Here is a 20,859-nt window from a genome sequence, read left to right as displayed (position 1 = left end):
CATCTAATTCCTCACTCTGCTTGTTGATTCAGTTGAGTCGAATACTTTCATGCACTGGGTCGTCTATTCATAAGTCTACTTTGCATTTTGTCTATTTACTTCATTTTCATGTCCTCAAAACAAATATGTGGGTAATTAATCATGCAGGTCTCTTCCCAGTAGCATCCATATAGGATGCACTCTGGCTCACACCATCCAAACACACAGGAAAGCACCATCTGATTAGAAGACCTGACATAAAATGTGAAAATATTTCTTAAGTCAGAATTATCCTAGAGCTCTCACTATTGTTTTTGCAAAACATACAATCCTTCCACAGTGTGGAAAAGAAAGAATGTGATTAAAGGATTCTTTTTGAAGCACTACACTGGGACTAGTAAGTTTGTACTTTTAGTTTGCTATGTTTAAAAAGAGGAAAGGGCATCAGAGAGCTCTTTGGTGTGCAATAAGAGAGGAAAGGAAAAACCAAAAGGGCCACGAAGAGAGTTTTACACTCCAAAATGCTATAGACACAGGGGCTAGGACATTCAGGGAAAAAGACGACCAGTGTTTTTTCTCATGAATTCTATATACTTGAGCCTGGGAACCCAACGTAACTCTGTTTTCCTTTGTGTTCACACAAGACATGAGGGGGATCTTTGCAAATTGTAGGTGAGCTCTCTTCAATAGAACTTGAACTAGACTTTGTATATAGGAACCTCCTGGGTTCTCTGGATCATTGATGGACCGAGACAGGTGGGATCCAGAGAGGAAACATTTTCGGCATCTTTCCAAGTCACTCTTGTTAATGCACAACTCTGACAATTGCTCAGCCTCTCAGATTCAACCCCCCTGAGGCCACCATCTCCAGTGAGCCCTGTCCCTCCATGTACCTCCCATCCTTGGGCAGGTTAAGCCTCAGAGTTAGCTGCCACTGTCTTTTCTGTACCTGAAAGTCGGCTCCATATTCTCTCCGCAACCCCTCCTTGTTCTGTGGCAAAGTACCCATCTATGTGTCTGTGGGAGGGCAGGAGCCTGGCTTCCAGAAGGGACAGAAGGGATGATGGGCCAACACAAATGACCTCAGCACACGGACTGACCTCGACCCTCTAGAGGACATGCCTCCATGTTATTCTCCACTAGCTCAGCCCAGCACTTAAACATCATCCACCTCTTCTTCCAGCAGGGTTGAGCCTGTCCCCTATCAACATATCTTCAATAAACTCTTCCTCACCTGTTCAATTTAGACTTGGGATGGCTAACATCAAGTGGGGTGGCAGGGCACCTGGCAGTCTTACAGTGTTCTCCTAGCTCATCCCTGCCTCCATGTCTTTCCTAGCTCATCCCTGCCTCCATGTCTCTCCTGCGTCCTCCTCTGTCCTCAAACCCTTCTTCATCCTCAGCTGGTGACCCGGCTTTCTGGATGTTTGGGGAAGCAGAAGACACTAGAGCTGGTGTCCCCCACCTCCTACCACCCCCATCACTCCGCCCTCCTGCATGAGTGCCCCAATACCCCTCCTTCCCTGTCTCTCTCAGGATGCCGTGAACCTCATGGGTCCTGCTGTGCTATTTCCAGGGCTTCATAGATTTAGAGATTAAGAGGAGTAGTGACATTTTCACGCCGGTGCATACAATTATGTGCAAAAATATACTCATATGCAAATAAAACCTATACCTATTGTAAATTCGCTAACCTGAAGTTTCAGAGTGATAGTTACTGAAATCTTGCTTTACACAGACTGAAAGAAGAGAGAAATATGCCAGCTCCCATTCTTGGAAGTCAAAGAAACATTCTATTTGCCACACTGAGGTTTTCCTCCCTCTGTAGCTAAGTTGATCTGCACATGTCTAACTGTGAATAAATGACAAGTGCAATGATCTGCTTCTTATTCGACGCCAAGTAGACAGCCCATCCCAGAGCTTACAGCTCTCTGCAGTATGTGACCCGTCACCATGCTGCTGTGCTGGGCTAGGTCCCAGCTCACAGAGTTCAAGGGCAACAAACAATTACCTCTTCAAGGACATCGGCAAGCTTACTGAGGATCTCTTCAGGAAGGCTCTGGAACGTTGGGACACTGCAAAACCAAATAGAGATAATGCTGAAGCGACTTTCTTTCACAAACCAAAGAGCAACGTGCAAATACATTTCATGACACAGGACCTGCAGGTCAAGATGAAAGCACTAACTTGAGCACAGTTTGATGACCAACAGGGAAAGGGCATGTTGTACTAGAAAGAACACAGAGGTTGGACGAGCTGAGTTTAAATCCCACTTATGATTACTCGTGGGCCTGTAGATGCCTCTGCTATAACAGGAAAAATAGCATTCCCTTCCTTATCAGTCTGATCACAGCAGATTCCATCTAGCCTGTCTGCCTCTCTAGGTCCCTCCATACACACACACACACACACACACACACACACACACACACACACACCCTCCTTCTACAGAACACCTCTACTCATTCTTTAGGACACAGCATGATCAATGATACACTCAGACCTGCAAGCATTCATTCAACAACCTTGGAAGCTAGCTTTCTTCCCAAGCCCTCCAGCTAGCTCTCAGCTAGATCTCCCCTGAAGAGGTCCTTTGTCCTTTGCTCTAACAGTCATTAGATATTTATTCAGGTATTTGTTCTGGGGTATTCTCCCTGCTAGAATTAAAACTCCACAAAAATGAGAATGGTGTATCTGTCTTGTTCAACCCCTGTGTTTTCCATCATTTACAAATAACAACTCAATAGCACGTGTTGAGCAAAGTTAGGAAAGCACAGATGTGTGAAGGCGTCCTGGGACAATTATAAGGATCAGATCACACAGGGTGGAGACAAGAGCCTTCTCTTATTCCACACCGCCCCATGACCAGCAAATGAAAATACTGAGCAATGCTAAATGCACAGACCAACAAAAGTTCTTTTATATGTGAAATTGTAATGACTTCTAAAGATTTCAAAACACCCATCAACATGTAATTCTTCAAACTCCACTGGAAAACCCAACTAGGACACGGAACTGAAATCTCATATAATCAGACCTCAATGCTTAAGTAGACAGAACACTATCAGAACACTATAATGAATACATCTATATTTACATATTTGATATTTGACCTAGTGCATAATTCAGGCTTGATTAAAAGGATACAATGAAAGAAAGCAGAGCATACTGTTTGGAGGTTGGCATGGAAGTTTTACCGTTCATTTGTCCCTTTGGTTCCTATTACTTAGTGTAAAGCCTACTGACAAAATCACAAGGTCTTTATTCAGAGATAGAACAATTCACCCAGGACCATCTGTTCTACCAGATTTACTGCTGTGGTCTTAGTCATGTGGATTTTAATTTCCAGAAGGCAGTCTATTTCAGCAGCTGGATGGAACTACTCACAGAAACAGAGGAAGACAGAGAAAGCTGTTCCGACTAGTGATGTAGGTTGAAAAAACTACCCCTTCTTTGTCCTTTTAATGAGCTATCTCTCAGTGTGTCCTAGATGTAAGGGTGATTAAAATCCTTCTATCCCAGTGGGTGCTGGTAGAAAACACAGACTACAGTGGCGTTTTTCCTCAGATTATTATAATTGGCTCCCTTCCTTAGACAAGGCTACATCCCTTCAATGCACCACTGTTTATCTCAACCTGTGCTATGTCCATGCCAAACCATACCATAATAATTCCACATTCCAGAGAGTTCTTGTCCACGTGGAAAAAAAAACAGTACATGGTTGACTACATAACACACTAAGCAAAAACATAAACATTAAGTGTTAGGAAGGGCACTTTAAATTCCTTTTACCACTTTACATTTTTTTCAGCTTGGAGGTATAACTGACAAATAAAAAGATGTTTAGTGTACAGCCTGATACATGTACACATGGTAAAGGGGCTCATCCAACTAGTTGATTAACACGTCTATTACCTCATGTATTTATCTTTTTTGGTGGAAATTTTTTTCAGTTTTACTCCTTTAGCACATTTCATGGTGTTACCCATCCTCATCACCATATTATGCATTAGATATAGACCTTATTCATCCTAAGCTGTAGCAGAAAGTTTGTATCATTTGAACTACCATCTTCCTGTCTCCTCTACCCTACAGCCCCCAGCACCCACATTTCTATGACCTTGACTTTTTACTTAGAGTCCATGTACATGTTGACAGTATACAGTATTTGTCTTTTTTGGTGTGGCCTTGTTTCACTTAGCATAATGCCTTCAAGGTCCAGCCATGTTGCAGATGTAAACTTCCTTCTTTCGTGCCTGAATAATATTGTTGTATGCTTATCCTTATCTTTGACAATTTTAAATGTCTCAAAGGATTCAGCAGCATTTGTTACTAACAAAAATTAAGGCTGATTTTTTAAGAAGAACCACTGTAAAAACATGATCAGTAACAACTTGGGAAATTCTAGATATAACAAAATGGAGAGCAATTAGAAAAAAAAATGGCTTCACTTTAATAAATTGCTTTGAATATACTTTAGTAGCCATCTTTAAAATTTTAAGACCCTTATCATTGCAAATACTGAAGCCTCTCATATAATTTTTAAGTTTATTTATTTTGAGAGAGACAGAAGTGAAAGACAGAGAAGTGAGAGAGACAAAGAAAAAGAGAGCCAGTGACTGCACTAATAGTGCAGAGCTCAACATAGGGCTCGAACCCATGAACCATGAGATCATGACCTTAGCTGAAATCTAGTGTCAGATGCTTAACCAACTGAGCCACCTGGGCATCCCCTTCTCACAGAATTAATTTCCTTTATAAGAATTATTGGTTCACCAAGAGCTTGAACACCAAGAACAAAACAATTGAGGGTATTCATAATTTGGAATTCTACACATGAAATATGTTGGTTAAATTTTCTCCAATACATCAAAAGACATTAATGTAGACTACTAATTTGCACATACAATTCAAGATGAAGTTGTTTATGATTTAGAAAACTTAAGGCAAAATAATTATAAGGACAAACTTCCAGAAAATTCTTCAATAGTAGAGAAGAATATTTTATGTGAAAAAATAATTTATTGTAACAATTTGCATCCTAATTACAAGTAATTCTTACATATCTATTAAAACTGTTGATTCCCTAAGGACTTGCAATAGGCCGGAAGTTACAGAATGCATTTGAATGTAATGTAATAGAGAGGATTTAATGCCTGTAAAGCTTTGACATTGGCTTCTGTAATTGAATGAAGTAAGGACTCGGAATTCACAATTTGCAATAACAATAGAAGATGAGATTTGAGTATTTCCTATTGCCAGGCACTGGGTTATGGATTTCATAGAGGACATAAGTTTAGTTTTACAACCACCTTCTGAAATAGCCATTGTTATTATCACACATTTAACAGATTTGACAAGTGTGATCTTGAGAGTTTGCCTGAGGTAGAACCACACAACGTAAGTGACCAAAGTTTGAAAATCCTTCTCTGAATCATGTGGAGCTCATCACTTACCCACTGAATGACATTGGTTTATGGTAAAATAATTAGAAAATGCCTCATGCAACTTTCAAAACAGTTCTATAGTCTTTTAGTGGTTTGGATGTGAATAATATTAATATTTGATTTATTAACCACCTTTTTACTATGAAAAGAACTAAACAAATTGAAATGCTGAAAGAACAGTTCAAGAATGACCTGTAATGCACTGCTGAGACTTGCCATCTGTAACCCTGCCATCTTTATCTACCTCGAGTTCATCTAGTTTTCTATGTGTATATAAATAGGCTCATGGATCATTTTCGAGGAAACATTTCATAGAAGATACCAAAAAACTTCACCCCTAATCCCTTACCTGCAGCATATATATCCTAAAAACAAGAACATGTTCCTAAATAACTATAATACCATTACCATACATAAAAAATGAACTTCAATTCTGTAATATCATTGAATATCTGTTTCATATTCAAACATTACTTATGTTCAAAAAATGCCTTTCCTGGTTTTTTTTTTCCTTTCAAACCAGGATCCAGTAATATTCCACACAGCCAATTCTTTTGGTTTTTGGTACCTCTAGTCTCTTTTCTACAACACCCTCCCACCTTTCCCCATGGCGTTAACTTTTGGAAGAGATTGGACAACTGTCATATTGGATGTCTCCCATTCTGAATTTGTCTTAGTGATTTTATTTCTGCTCACCTACTGTTTGAAAGGAGCAAATAACAGTGGGGAAAGAGAACCCAAGTACAAAGCATTTTATTACAGCCACATGTGAATGAAATTGGAACACTTAAAGAGCAACAGAATTGTATACAACAGCAGCTTGAAATGCAATCTGAGAGGCCAAGGATTCCTAAGACCCCTTTAAGGGCTTCTTCAAAGTCAGAGCAAATACTCTAAGTTGTAATGTGCTTTTTACACCTTATTCTTTCACATTTAGACAACAGAATCCCACTGACACCATATGAAATATGATGACATCATTCCTTTGATGGTTAATGGATATATGCTTATACGTTCTTATGTTTCCTAGAATTTTTAAGGGAGTATATAGGTTTGTGATTTGTGTAACTCAGTATAATTTTAGTAAATCTGTGTTACTAGACAATTTTCACACATGAGCTATAATCTCATAACCTTATTATCATTCAACAGATCATTCCTTTGAACTCCTGAATAACTGTGGTTATTCAGACCTGATGCACGCTTCTTGTGTCAAAGTGAAAAAAAAAAACATTAAGAAAGTACATTTGCATACTTTGTGTTGCAATAATGTATAGGTTTTTCAAAAATATTTCTAACTTTTAGAATTTTATCTAAAGCTGTTATAGTTTTAGAATTTTGTAATTATTAAGAGCTAAATAAAAGAAAGCTTATTACATTTTTGCTCATTTTTAAGAACAGATAACTGACTTTGAAAGGGGAGATCAGAAGACTCATATTCTCAAGCTACCGCTGCCTATATCTAAGCCTAAAGCCACTAAAAAATATAAAAAAGGACACATCAGAGAATTTTCTGACTCATGGATGGGATAAATCTCATCCAAGGAAATTTGGAGTCACTATAAATAAGAAAAATATGACAAATCAACTTTTCCCTGAGAATTATAATTTCCCTTATTGTCTTACACAGAGGAATATTTTAAAAATAACTTTATCGTGTCAGTTATGATGTAATTTTGAGCCCAATCATTCAAAATTTAAAGAAAGGAAATTGAACGTCTAAATGTAGACACGATGAAGATTGTAAAACCCAAAAATTGTTTGGTACAGCTTTTCAAATTAGTAAGTGGCACATCTCACAGGGAGAATCACCATATCCAATGACCATTAAAGGCCCACAATACAGTCGCTGACAGACCAATAAAGACTTGCAGAATCGACCTTGCTCCACATCCACTGGATGAAGTCAGTAGAAGAAATCTGCACTGCCTCTTTCCCATGATATAGTGTCTGGCTGAATCAAAGATAAAGCTGCGAGCACAAAGATAAGTTAAGTTCTTCTTTACAGAACTGCACTTTTTCCTTTCCAGTGGATTCATGTACAGCCATGGCTAGACTTGCTGTTTTGCTTGTATTTATCTGCTATCAGAACCAACTAATCATCAACGTAGCTCATCTTTTATATGAACAGCTGGCAGCAAACACAAGTGGTACTGTGCTATTCGGTATGGAGTAACTTTTCCCATCTATAGGTTATTCAAGAATAGCTATGCTGATATTTGCTCCGATGGTGACCCCTCCGCACAGACTAAGGTGGTGAGAGCAAAATGCAGTCATTGCCATGATATTCTTAATCATCACTTATCCACAGTGAGAAAAGTTAAATAAAATGTCATTTTTACTTTAAAACATTTTTGATTTAACAATAAAGGTTATTCACTTTATTATGTTTCAACTCCTGGATACTCATCTTTTGAATACAATGTGCAACAAAATGTCAAGTATGCAAGCTGCCCTTCTGGGTACACCTAAGCACGGTGGCAGTCTCAAGGAAGATAACTTGTGTCATTGCTGGAGTGGCAAGCTGAGAAGTTCCACTTTACCCAAGAAACATCATTTTTACTTGGCAATGACCAACACACTGTGGTTATTCAGACTGGTGTATCTAGCAGGCAGTTTTTCAAAAAAGAACAAAGTGAGCCTTTTAGTTCAAGGGGGGAAAACAGGCAGTATTTGTTGCCAATGATAAAATTTGAACTTTCAAATGAAAATTATAACTTCAGAAAACTTTTGGCTCCTCTTTGGGCTTAACAGCTTTCCAATACTTGAAGACTTTTTGGATGAGGTCTTTGGTGATATGTGGATATTATGAAATAGGAATTTTTTGGATTGGGAATTCTGCATAGTACAGTGAAGCATATTTTCCCAGGTGATTGATACATGATGTCACGAAATTGCGCATGGGAAAGATCTATTTGACGTATACGATGGGTCAATGGGTTCTAATGTAGCTACTGTTTGACATTCCATATTGCAATTAATCTTCTAATAAATTAGCATTTGTTGAGTTGTGGTATCACATCAAAGAAGAATGTCCACAATTATCTGAAAAGGTCATTAGCTCACTTCCCCCCTTTCCTACAACCAAGTTCTGTGAGAGTGATCATTTCATATACTTCAATCAAAACAAGAGCAATTCAACAGCTTGAATACAGAAGCAAATACGAGAATTTTTCTTCTAGTAAGCCAGATATTGACAGATTTGCAAAAATGTAAACTTGAATTTCTATGTTCACTGTTTTGTTTTTGGTAGATACAGTCATTTTTATTAAAAATAGACTTTTATGGTAACATATAATGTTTATTTTTGGTGTTTTTAAATGCATTAGAAGGTATCTTTAAATTATTTTCATTTTTAACTCCTAATACATGCAATATCGATACGTATAAGCTACGTAAGCTGGAGAACCACTGACTTACAGTGATGAGAAGTGATAAAAAGCATGTAAACACGGAACACTTTATTACAAGGAAAAGGTGGTAAAAGTGATGTATGAGGTGATTATGTTTTCGTGCAACCCCCTTTAATTACACATAGAGAATCTTTGCAGGAAAATAGCAGAAGGTTAACCAATATCGTGTTAGGTGGAATGACAATCTTTTAATTTTTTTCCTTTTCTCTTTCTTGTATTTTCAAAATGTTCTGTTTTATAACTGTATTTTATTATACCAAAAGTTATAAAATGTACAATCATGGTTACAACTAAATTAAATGTATCCTAATTGATCCATCTCAAAGAAAAACATTCTTACTGTTGTTAAAATACTGGTCTAATTACATGATATATTTACTCAGGAAAACTTAACTGAGTGCCTATTATGGGCCATAAATTATTGTAGGTGTTTGAGATTCATCAGTGAAAGCCAAGGTTCCTGCCTACTGATCAGAAATAGAAAATAAATAGCAAATACAATAAATACATATGATACAATTATACACACACACACACACACACACACACACACACACACACACACACGTATCATAAAGTACCTGATTTGGGCTATAGCATTTTCCATTAGAAGAATTTCCACAGGGAAGCAGGGCTTACAGTGGGAGGGGGTTTAAGGTAAAAGACTGAACAGGACGAGGATATCCTTATTGGAAATGTGAGATGGTTGCAGAAATCTGAGAGGTGATAGAGACAGGGAACTGTAGGTCTGAGAGAAAGGAACCAGGAAGCAAGGGATCTGCTGCACTTAGCAGACTCCAGGAGCAGCCTGGTGGCTCTGGGGGAAAATAGAAAAGAGCCCCAAGAGGGGAGGAAAAGAGGACAGATCACAGAGGGGCCCATGCCCCTCTCCCATCCCCCTAAAGGATTTGGCTTTAATCTGGGTGAAATGTGCAGTCACTGTGGCGTGTTGAGCAGGTGTGAAAAGACCTCACAGGCTAAGAGACCCTGCCCCAGCTCTGTGGAGGTCAATGGCAGGGCAACAGATGGCAGAGGCTGTGGACCAGCTAGGATCTACTGCCTGACAGATGGTGGGGGTTGCAAAGGGTGGAAGGGGCAGAGGGCAGTGGAGAGCACAGGAGCTCTGCAGGATCCACAAAGTAGAGGCAGTGTGATTCCCTGGGAGACTGCAGGGGCTTCAGAGGGAGGGAGGGGAGGAGGACTTTGCAATATCTGTAAGCCTATTTGAGTATTTTTCATACTGAACAAACACATTTTGATTTTTTTAAACCCACTTAGTAACAAAGGGTTTATAAGCTTTTGTCTTTATTTTTTTATGTATTTTCTTTTATTTTTAATTTATTTCTTTAAATTCAAGTTAGTTCACATACAATGTAGCACTGGTTTCAGGAGTAGAACCCAGTGATACATCTCTCACATGTAACACCAAGAACTCATCCCAACAAGTGCCCTCCTTCATGTCTGTCTCCCCACCCAACACCCCCCCAGCAACCCTCAGACTGTTCTCTTAGTTAAGAGTCTCTTATGGTTCATCTCCCTCCCTCTGTTTTTAACTTATTTTTCCTTCCCTTCCCCTACATTCATCTGTTGTGTTTCTCAAATTCCACATAGAAGTGAAATCATAGCATTTTTATCTATGACTTACTTCGCTTAGCATACTACATTGTAGTTCCATCCACGTTGTTTCAAATGTTAAGATTTCATTCTTTTAGATCGCTGTGTAATATTTCATCATTGTGTGTGTGTATCTATGTGTGTGTGTGTGTATACACACATCTTCCTTATTCATCAGTCAATAGATATTTGGGCTCCTTCCATAATTTGGCTATGGTTGATAGCCAAATTTTAAAATATAACCCCCATATTTAGATGTAGCCCCATATTTATAAGGCAAGGTATCTTCAACAAAAGCAAATCTGGAAATAGTTCACCAAAGTCCTCTACCTAGAGCAGATCATGCCATTACATTACTTATTTTGGGCTACCATTTGGAGAACAGAAGCTTTTTTATTCTGTCATAAGAAATAAGCTCTGTATCAGGTTTAATGCCAAGAATATTGAGAGGGAGCTTGCCTGGGTGGCTCAGTCATTAAATGTCTGACTCTTGATTTCGGCTCAGGTTATGATCTCATGGTTTGAGGAGTTCGAGCCCCGCATTGGGCTCTGAGATAACAGTGCGAGGCCTGCTTGGGATACTATCTCTTACCTTCTCTCTCTGCCCCTCCTCCCACTCTTTCTCTCAAAATGAATAAAATAAATAGAAGAATACTGACAGGTATTGTTTATTTTGGTGCCACTGGCTTTCTGCGGCTCACACCAAGTGAATAAAAGCAGAAATCTGACCTACCAAAGAAACCGATTTCTACTGATGAAGGATTAAGAGCCCTTCTTAACCTCATAGATATTTGAACTTTCCCTTTAGTGGGTGAGCTCATCAAAATGTTTCTTGCCCTCAACAATAGTTGTCTCCCATAATTAGGTCATTTGGCACTGATCCTGGTTCAGTCTAATATGCAATCATCTTATAACTGATGTTCCTTCCTGTGGGTCTCTTGCCCCCCACCTCAGTATACTACACACATCACTGTTAGATTTATCGTCTATCAGCAACATTTAGCTCTTATCACACAGTGGCTCCAACCTTCAATGGCTACCTATTATCGTACCAGATTCTAAGAATTCAAATTTTTTTTCCTGTATGTAAAAACACTTTAGATAAAGCAAACCATTATGGAGACATTAGGTAGAATTTTATCAATTGTGTGATATAATGCAAACTCCTTATCCTGAACCTAGTGATTAAGTGTATGGAGTTTTGAATGAAAGAGAATCAAGTTGAATTAGGCTCTGTTACTAATTACTAGCTATGCCTCTGGAAAGCAATAATATATCACATATAAGTCTCAGTATAGACTCAGGAGCACTGGAAATTTTCATTTGTTCACCATCTTCAATCAAATTATATTGGAGTAGGAACCCTTCTTTTTCAGTTGGCTGTCTAATGATGTTCATTGTTTAGCTCTTCCTCAAGGTCACACCAAACCCAGGAGACAGATCCTGGCCAGAGACTGGCAAGTAAATACTCTCATCTCTCTGCTATCAAGGTCACGAAGAACACATGATGTCCAACAGCTCTCTGCTTTTGTGGCCACAGATAAGAAAGGGGACCTTTGGTGAAACTGGGAACCCAATGCTTCTGGTCATCCTTCCCAAGTCAGTCCATAGAGAAATTCATTCTTGAGGAAACATTTCCAAAGGTCCTTCTTTCTCCACTTGACCCCACACTTTTTAATCTCATTAAATGAATTTAGGTTTCAAAAATAGATAGGACCTTAACTTCTGGAAGCTTTTAGTATTGACCAAATATTCTGAGATCAAGAAATTCATGTGTTCATTGCAGCATTAATTTACAAAAGCCAAGATATGGAAACAACCTAAGGTGCCCACCAATGGAGGAAAGATGATGTGAGACACAACTACATAGACATCAATCCATATGTAATGGATTATATAATATAATCACACATCTATATGTGATACACATAGAGTATTATTCAGCCCTGAGAAGGGAGGACATGCCAACAACACGGATCGACCTTGAGGACATTATGCAAGTGACATAAATCAGAGAGTGACAAGCACTGTAGGATACACCTGCTTGTGGTATCTAAACATGCCAAATTTGTAAAAACAGAGTAAAATGGTGGTTATTGGATGATGGGGGTAGGGGATAAGACAGATGTTAAGGTTAAAAACTGACAATGGCAAATAAAAATAATAATAGTATGCAAGTCATGAAGATATAATGCACAGTGTAGTAAATTCTGGTAAGGATACCATATTAGAATAAACTTTGCTAAGAATCTAGAACTTAAGTATTCCAACCACTAAAAGAATAATGTGATAGAGGTGGTAAGTATCATAATGGCAACTAAATTACAGTATATAAATATCAAATTACCATGTTGCACACCTTAAGTTTACAACATTATATGTCATATATAGTCAATTTAGAAAGGAAAAAAAGAGGAGCCTGCCGATCTGTTTGGAAAAGAGGAAAGGGTAGGACAACAGGGACAACATTTCAATAATTTATATTTGAACAAAGCATCCTTCAGATCTATCACTAATATATGCATGACACTAATTCCCTGTGAAACCAAGTACCATCCACCACAACCCCCACGCCCCAACTCACTCACTGACATGGCTGCCTCCTGGTCAACATTCAGACGCAGGGGTGAGCAAATGGCAGGGTAGGAGGAGAGGCCCATGTTGAGCTTCAAAATGAGCTCAGGGCCATCTGGACAATAGAATTCCAGGATTCTGATCGTGGCATGTGGTCTAGAGGGGACCACACCTGTGAGAGGGAGCACTCTTTAGAGGGGAGCCCTTGTAAAATAAGGAGCCCTTGTAAAGTAAGTCCAAGGAGACTCCTGGATGGCTCAGTCAGTTAAGCATCCAACTCTTGATTTCAGCTCAGGTTATGATCTCACAGTTGGGGAGTTGGAGTCCTGCATCAGGCTTCTTGCTGACACTGTGGAGCCTGCTTAAGATTCTCTCTGTCTGTCACTCCCCAGTGTGCTTGCCCTTTCTCTCTCTCTCGCTCGCTTGCTCAAAAAATAAACTTAAATAAAACTTTTTTTTCCAAGTAAAAGGTTCAGAGATGGGCTGCTGGAGTCCAGCTCCAGCAGGCCCAGGGGTCCCTGAAGGATGGATGGTGTCAGCAAGAGAGAGTGAGAGAACCTTGAGTTTCTTTTTGATCATCAGTCAGGCATCTCTGCTCTGTTTTTGTGTCTTTATTTATAGGTCCAGTGATAACATGACATCAGAAAATAGAAATTTTTTACAGTGACTAATTCCTTGTGATAAGATGTTTTAATAATTGGAAGTGATGACATTAGAAAATAGGAATTTCTTATAGTGACTAATTCTTACTGATAAGATACTTTAATCATTGAAAGAGTACAGAAACAAGTTTTACAGAAGTATTTTTGCAGAACTATCTCATTTTTTCTTGCGCCAGTCCCCAAGATTAAGAAAGTAATAAACCTATCTTATTTTGTATGGTTGGTTTTTTGTCAATAATTAAGACTTTGTTTTAATTAACAAGTTACACCTAAGCCATGTAATATACTTACAGTGAGGTTGAGTAAATCTTATAACCAAGAATATAACAGGATGTTTTTAGTAAAAAACAGGATAATATACATACTATTTAAGTTAGTAAAGCTAAGATTAAAATATAGGTTAAGTTGTATATAAATAGGCTAGGAGTTATTTTGTTTGGCTCATTTACTACAAGAGAAAGAATCCTTGTTAACAAGGTGCTTGAGCAAGCCCTTTCTTTGATGCAAGCACAGTGGGGGCCCTGTGTGTACTGGCCGTGGACCTGGGTTTCCCATTTTCTTATCCATCCTCATAACTGAAGTCAGTATAAGGAAGGATATTGTAGAATATAGACCTTGGGAAGGGACTATGATCTGACCTCATCTTCTATTTCTTAACTCCAAATTAGGCTTTTTTCTCTGGGCCAGACTTCACTGCAACTCTTATGTTTTTAACTCCTTCAAGTCTATGTTTCGGGTCTGCAGGGCTCATTAGAAGAGCTTTTGTCAATCATTTATAGTGTTTTGATATAAAATCTCTCTTATGCAGGGACAGAAAAATGTTTTTTCTTATGGGGTAACTGTGTGGGGAATATTGGTCTGATTTGGAACCCTGTAAGGCCTAATTAATGACAACAGGCTTATTTTCAACATGAGCAGTAGTAGCAGAAGGAGATACCAGTTTTGCCTCTCATTGCAGGAGCTGTGCAAATGTCTGCTATTTCCTCACTGTGACTGTGTCATCCAGTAAGGCCGATGTGGCTCCCAGCAATGGGCAGCTCTAAGAATAATACTCTGTCCTCCTCCCTCATCACACCCACTCAGCTGCCCTCAGGGAAGCCACAGCCCACACCTCCTTGCTCTGCCAAAGCCTCAAGCTGTGTGTCTTTGTCATGACTCTTCCAGTACATTCTGCCACATCTCTTCATTCATTTGACATGTCTCCATTGAAATGATTAGTGTAACTGATGGCAGAAATTGCAACAATGTTTTTCAACCATTAAAAAAAGAAAATCCATAAAACCATTATTCCTGCAATTTTCATTTAGACAAGAGTTATATTTCTATCAGTTCGATATCTTTCCTACCACCCACACGCTAGATAGCATGGGTAAGAGAGAAATAATTCACTTGAGCTCAGTGGGTCTCGCTGTTTTTACCTCTAATGTACAAATGATAATTCTGGCCTGAGGAATCTCAAACAAAGGTCAGGAAATACTATGAGAGAATGTATTTAAAATTGCTTGAATTTCAGATTAAAGCACTAGACAATTACCAGCAATCAAGTTATTTATAATCACAACAAAAATACTGAAAGTACTGTCTTAAAGAGCATCTTCTAAAACTATGATATACCCAACTACCAACTTCCACATTTGGTTTTAATGCTGTTCAGTCCTGCAGATTCACTGCCTTTTCCAAAGCAAGTACCAACCTCTTAGACCAAATCCCTGGTCAACATGTCCTACAATAGTGGTTTCCAAACCCAATAGTCATTAGAAACTCAGATTCAGGAAGTCATAGAGTGGGTTCCAAGAAAGCAACATAATTTCAAAATTGTAATAAAAATATACATCACATATTTTGATCATTTTAATGAGTTTTAGGTATATAGTTCAACGGCATCAAATATATTCACACTGTTGTGCGACCATCACCAGAATCCATCTATAGAATTTTTTTTATCTTCCCAAACTGAAACTATACCAATTAAACACTAACTCCCCATCCTTCCATCATCCCAAGCCCTGAAAGCCAACCTTCTACTTTCTGTCTCTATGAATTTGGCCACTCTAGGGACCTCATAAAAAAACAATCATTCAGTATTTGTCTTTTTGTTACAAGCTTAATTCTCTTAACATAATGCCTTCAATTTTCATCCATGGTATTCAATGTAAGTTTTATCATCTACCCTGATGATTTTAACATACAGAATTGACAGCTTTACCAAATATTTTCAGTACATATGTGATAATGTAAAAAAAAAAAAATCACTAAGAAACAAAATAAAATCACCTAGTCCAGCTTGTTTTCTGAAGTACAGCCTATCTTTTCAACCTATGTTACATCATTTTACTTTATTTTAGGTTATTGTGTTATGCTATTTGGTTATGCTAGGGTATTTTGTGAGGCTAGGTTATTTTTTATTTTATTTTCATTTTATTGTGATAAGCCTCAACATGAAATTTGCCCTCAACAGATTTCTAAGTGTATGATATGTTGTTGTTGACTGTAGAAATATTGCACAGCCAAGTTGGAGAACGAGTTTATTCTTTTCGCTTCACTGAAATTTTATGCCTGTTGGTTAGAACTCTCCATTTTCCCATTTCCCCAGCCCTTGGCAACCACCACTCCACTCTGTGATTGCATGTATTTGACCTGATACAAGTGCTATCATGCATGTCTGTCTCCCCGTTATGGGCTCATTTCTTGTAGCAACATGCCATCAAGGTTCATCTGTGTTTCCACATATGGACGGACTCCCTTTCTTTCTTTAGGGCTGAAGAGTATTCCACTGTAGGTATAAACCAAGGTCTCTTCATCCATTCCCCTGTCCATGGAGATTGAGGGTGTTTCCACATCTTGGCTGTTGTAAACAGTGCTGCAAGCTGCGAGTGCTATTATCTCTTTGACATCCTGATTCTTTTGAACCTATACCCAAAAACAAGATTGCTGGATCATAGGGTAGTTCTATTTTTTTTAAGCTTTTTGAGGAACCTGCATACTGGTTTCCACAGGAGTCTCACCCTTTTGTATTCCCTCCAACAGAGGGCAAGGATCCCAATATCTCCACACAGTCACCAATACATTTCGTCGTGTCTGATAATAGCCATCCTGACAGATGAGAACAGATATTTCATGGTGGTTTGGATTTCTCAGTCTTTGAATTCCTGCATGTTTGTGTCAACTTCTTTAGGACTCAGCTCAGACACTGCCTGTCTTGGGAAATGGTCTCTGACAACTTCCTACATTTCAGTACACGTCCTTCCTGAACAGCACCTGTCCTTCTGTCATAACTAAGCCCTGAAATACATGTGCCTTCCCACTACCATAGAAATTCATTGAAACCCCTACTGTGTCGTAACCAATAGGGAATTGAGAATCAGGGATAAAAGATGGTTTTGAATCCCAATGCCTCCATTTCTGAGCTATGTAACTACAGGTGAGTTCTTCAAAGTCCTTAAGCTTTAGGGGCACTGGGCTGGCACAGTCTGTACAACACCCAACTCCTGCCCCACACTGGGTGTAGAGAGGAGTTAAAAATAAAATGGCTTTTTAACAAAGTCGGTAAGCTTTAGCTTCCTTAATCAGAAAATGAAAACAAAAATACCTAGCTTATGGAGCAGTTATGAGTATTAGTACATATGACAGACTTGGCAATGAGGCTACATAGTAAGTACTCAGTTAAAGGGTCTTTTCACTTAGCTTGTGTAGTATTACACTTCACACAGAGTGCTTCATGAAGTAGGTATGGAAATGCATGCAAGTTGAAGGAATATATGCATTGAAGCCAAATGTAATGGAACGGTAGTTGTTGTGAGCTGGGGTTGTGCAGTTTGCACACTGTTTAAAGGCACCTGCATGGGGGTAAGTGGAAGCAGCTCGGCCCACCCCATCCCTGCACACCACCCATTCCACTCTGGTAGGGGTGCGTCAGCCCAGAGGGTAGGGTACTCCTTATATTACCAACAGGTGCCTTTTTTAAGGCAACCCTGGTCGATGCAAAAGATCTTCTACTTGTTATTTTTCAAGGAACCACGGGAATACTTCCTTGAGGCTATTTACTCAAGAAAAAAATCAGAAAAGATAATTATTTATTGACATACAGAATCTTCTCTAAAAACTTTCAGAGGAGCTTTTTGAAAAATCCTCCAAAGGGCTACTTTCAAAGTCAGAGCTGAGTCTACTGTGGCACTCTGTCACAGAGATCATGAGGAGGTGAGGCACTAATGACTGACTTTATTAAATTACCTCTGAAATGCTTAACAGCATCTAACCCTGTGGCTTATTTGGAAAATCACATTGTACCTCTTCTTTGCTCTGTAAATCTTAAAATGGCCTATGCCTAAGCAAAAATATAACCTGATGCGAATTTATGGAATTGAACGATTTACATCTGATTATTAAAACTAAAAAGGATATACTATTTTCACTATTTCCTGTTGTACTGATCATCAGCCTAAAAGGTTCTGCCCTATCACAATCTTTTGAACCCTGGAAAGTGTGATCCCTTGTCCCTCATAGACTACGCCTTCCCCATGGCAGTGTTTCTCCACAAGGTGCCACTGGCTTCTGGGCAGGACACAGCTGCATTGTGCAATGGTTTGCAGAGCATTTAGTGTCTCTGGTTCCTACCTGTGAAAGACTGGTCATATTCCTGGTCACGTGAGGAGCAAAGCCCCTATAGGGGTGATACTGCCCAAGATTTAGAATCCTCACTCCATAATTTCATAATTTTCCCAGTTCACCCAGTGAGTTTGCAAGTTGTTCTGCCTAACCTCAAAGTTCTGGTAACTTGCTTCAATTTCCCTCTCCCAGGTACTGGACACGTAGGACCCAGTAACTCAAACACTGAATAGCCATCCATCTGGAGTCCTACATTCCATTTGTCTGTGTCTGTGCCAGCAGCTGGGTTCTGCTGGCACAGAGACAGACAAATGGGATGTAGGACTCTTCACCTTTGGGGTGGGTATGTCTACTAAAGACATACCATTCAAAACAGTATTTCTAAAATACCACATTAATAGTCATGACATGCCACAAGAAGGATCCTTTGGTCAAATAAGTGAACTCTGAGCTATGAAAGTTTAAAAATCTTCTGTATTTATCAGAGTCTTTATTTAAAAAAAATTAGAAAGCTAACTGGAGAAGGAAAATAGATAGTATCTCCCAAATTTATTTAACAAGGTAACCTCTTAATTCAAGGTTACCTATTAATTTATTGAGCAAATGGATCCCATGATACATAGTTTGAATCATTGGCTTATATTAAGATGATGGAGTTCACAAGTCCTTGTGCTTCACATACAATAGACTTGAGCATGGTCCTTTGGGGAGTTGTTCCCGATTTTCATGATGAAATTAGGCCATTATTTTATCTGAAGACCTTACATTGATAATCTCCCTAATCTCATCCTTGTTCTTTTCCCCACACACTGTAGACTCTGCACAGACACATCCAGAAAGGCAGCGGGTCTAGATGTCTCTCATCTGTGCTCCTGAGGTACTTTGTGTCAACCTCTGTCTGAGTGATCTAATGTTGTGCTAGTCAGTTTATGTATCTGCCTCACTCTAGAAACAGCAAACTACAGCCCACTGGCTCACCACTCATTATTGTAGATCAAATTTAAATAGAAGACAGTCATGCTCATGGCTTAAGGATCATCTGTGGCTGCTTTCAGGATACAATGGCAGAGTAGTTGCAACAGAGTCTATATGACCTGCAGGCCAGAACATTTACTGCATGATCATTTAAGGAAAAGCTTTCCAACTGCTACTCTAGTCTATTAGCATCTTGAGGTGAAGGACAGTGTCCAACTCCTTCAGCTTAATGCCTGGCAAATGGCAGATGCTCCAAGTTTGATAAATGAAAAAATGTTTTACTGTTCAAAATCAATCCAAGAATATCTGACTTTGAAGTAACTGTGTTAATAAGATGGTGAGGGAATGGAATACTTAACCCAGGTCAACTAGTCAAAGATCTTATTCAATGTCTAATTTCTTTTAGAGTTGACATTGAAATGTAGACTAAAAGAAACTTACCTCTCATGTAAATAATAAGAACTTTCATGTAAAGGTGTATAACCTAAGAACAGGATATAAAGGCCACTCTGTAGACCATATTTTACATATAAATTCTTGATATGAATTCTCTTCCAATATCATTTTGAATTTTTCAAAGAAAGCTTTGAATTTTTCCTTTGGGAAATCATTTCTGAATACAATTGTTTAATAAGTGTCTTTCTGGAATGCAAGCAAAATAGTCTTTTGTTTTATTCCATATTACTCCTAAATCCATTCTTTACCAAGAAATTTTCTTTTTTAATTTTACAGTAAAATTTTAGAAAGTGTAAGAACACAGAGAAATAAATTTCTCCCCTCAAAATACTATAGCAATTTACTGGAACATTTGACAAAGTAGTTTTGCTCTTAAGGCTCAAAAGTCAGTCAAAGAGTAAAATTCCTGACTTTTAAGAGACTTGCCTTAATAAAAAAGCTAACCCAGAATTAGATGTAGAACAGAATTTATATGACCCATATGTTAAATACTTTTTAGCATAAAATTTAGCATATAGATTGCACATAGTACTATTAGAAATATCAACACTTACATTTTAAATGGCTTCATACAGAGCTCATGGTTCAGAGTGTTTATCAAGCACTTGTATGTCAAGTGCTTTTCTTACTTTAGCAATACTACTAACCATCACTAATATCTATTCATCATATACTGTGATCCCGGCATTGTGCTGATAGCTTTACTTTATTTAAAAACTTTATTTCATTTAATCCATGAATGACCCATCTTTTACCAAAAAAAGATTTAAAACAACTTATACAATGATGGATGTTCCATCAATTATCATATATACTAATATTCAGACAAGCTTCATAACAGCTTAGTCCTAAATTGATGCATACTTCCTCAATTTATATGACTAACTGAATAAATACCATGTAGGAGATTTTTGCAGTCAGGCAATGGATGAAATAGTCTGACCAATAATTTATCCTATGATATCTCTAAGTGATGATGAGTAGGTATATTAACTTTTCAGGTTATTTTGATGTCTGAGCAAAAATGTCATAATCCAAAGGCGTGACTTGGATATGAAATGTAGAAATTAGGGCCGATTAACACTGCTGAGTGGAGGGCCGTTTGTATCTGTCAGGGCCGGAAGTAATACACAA

General features: G+C 38.4%; 1 protein-coding gene across 2 annotated transcripts in view; it reads right to left on the bottom strand.

Moving 5' to 3' along the window:
* PRKG1 (protein kinase cGMP-dependent 1) overlaps window positions 1-20,859 on the bottom strand; it is a 1,238,870-nt gene that overhangs the window by 343,377 nt on the left and 874,634 nt on the right. For both annotated transcript variants that reach the window (XM_029931713.1, XM_029931712.1), the window contains exon 5: window positions 1,991-2,054. In XM_029931713.1, coding sequence (XP_029787573.1) covers window positions 1,991-2,054 — 64 coding nt within the window. The remainder of the gene's footprint in view (window positions 1-1,990; window positions 2,055-20,859) is intronic.

The sequence above is a fragment of the Suricata suricatta genome, chromosome 2, assembly GCF_006229205.1.
Source record: "Suricata suricatta isolate VVHF042 chromosome 2, meerkat_22Aug2017_6uvM2_HiC, whole genome shotgun sequence".
Classification (NCBI taxonomy): domain Eukaryota; kingdom Metazoa; phylum Chordata; class Mammalia; order Carnivora; family Herpestidae; genus Suricata; species Suricata suricatta.
This window is presented reverse-complemented; position numbering and strand designations above follow the sequence as displayed.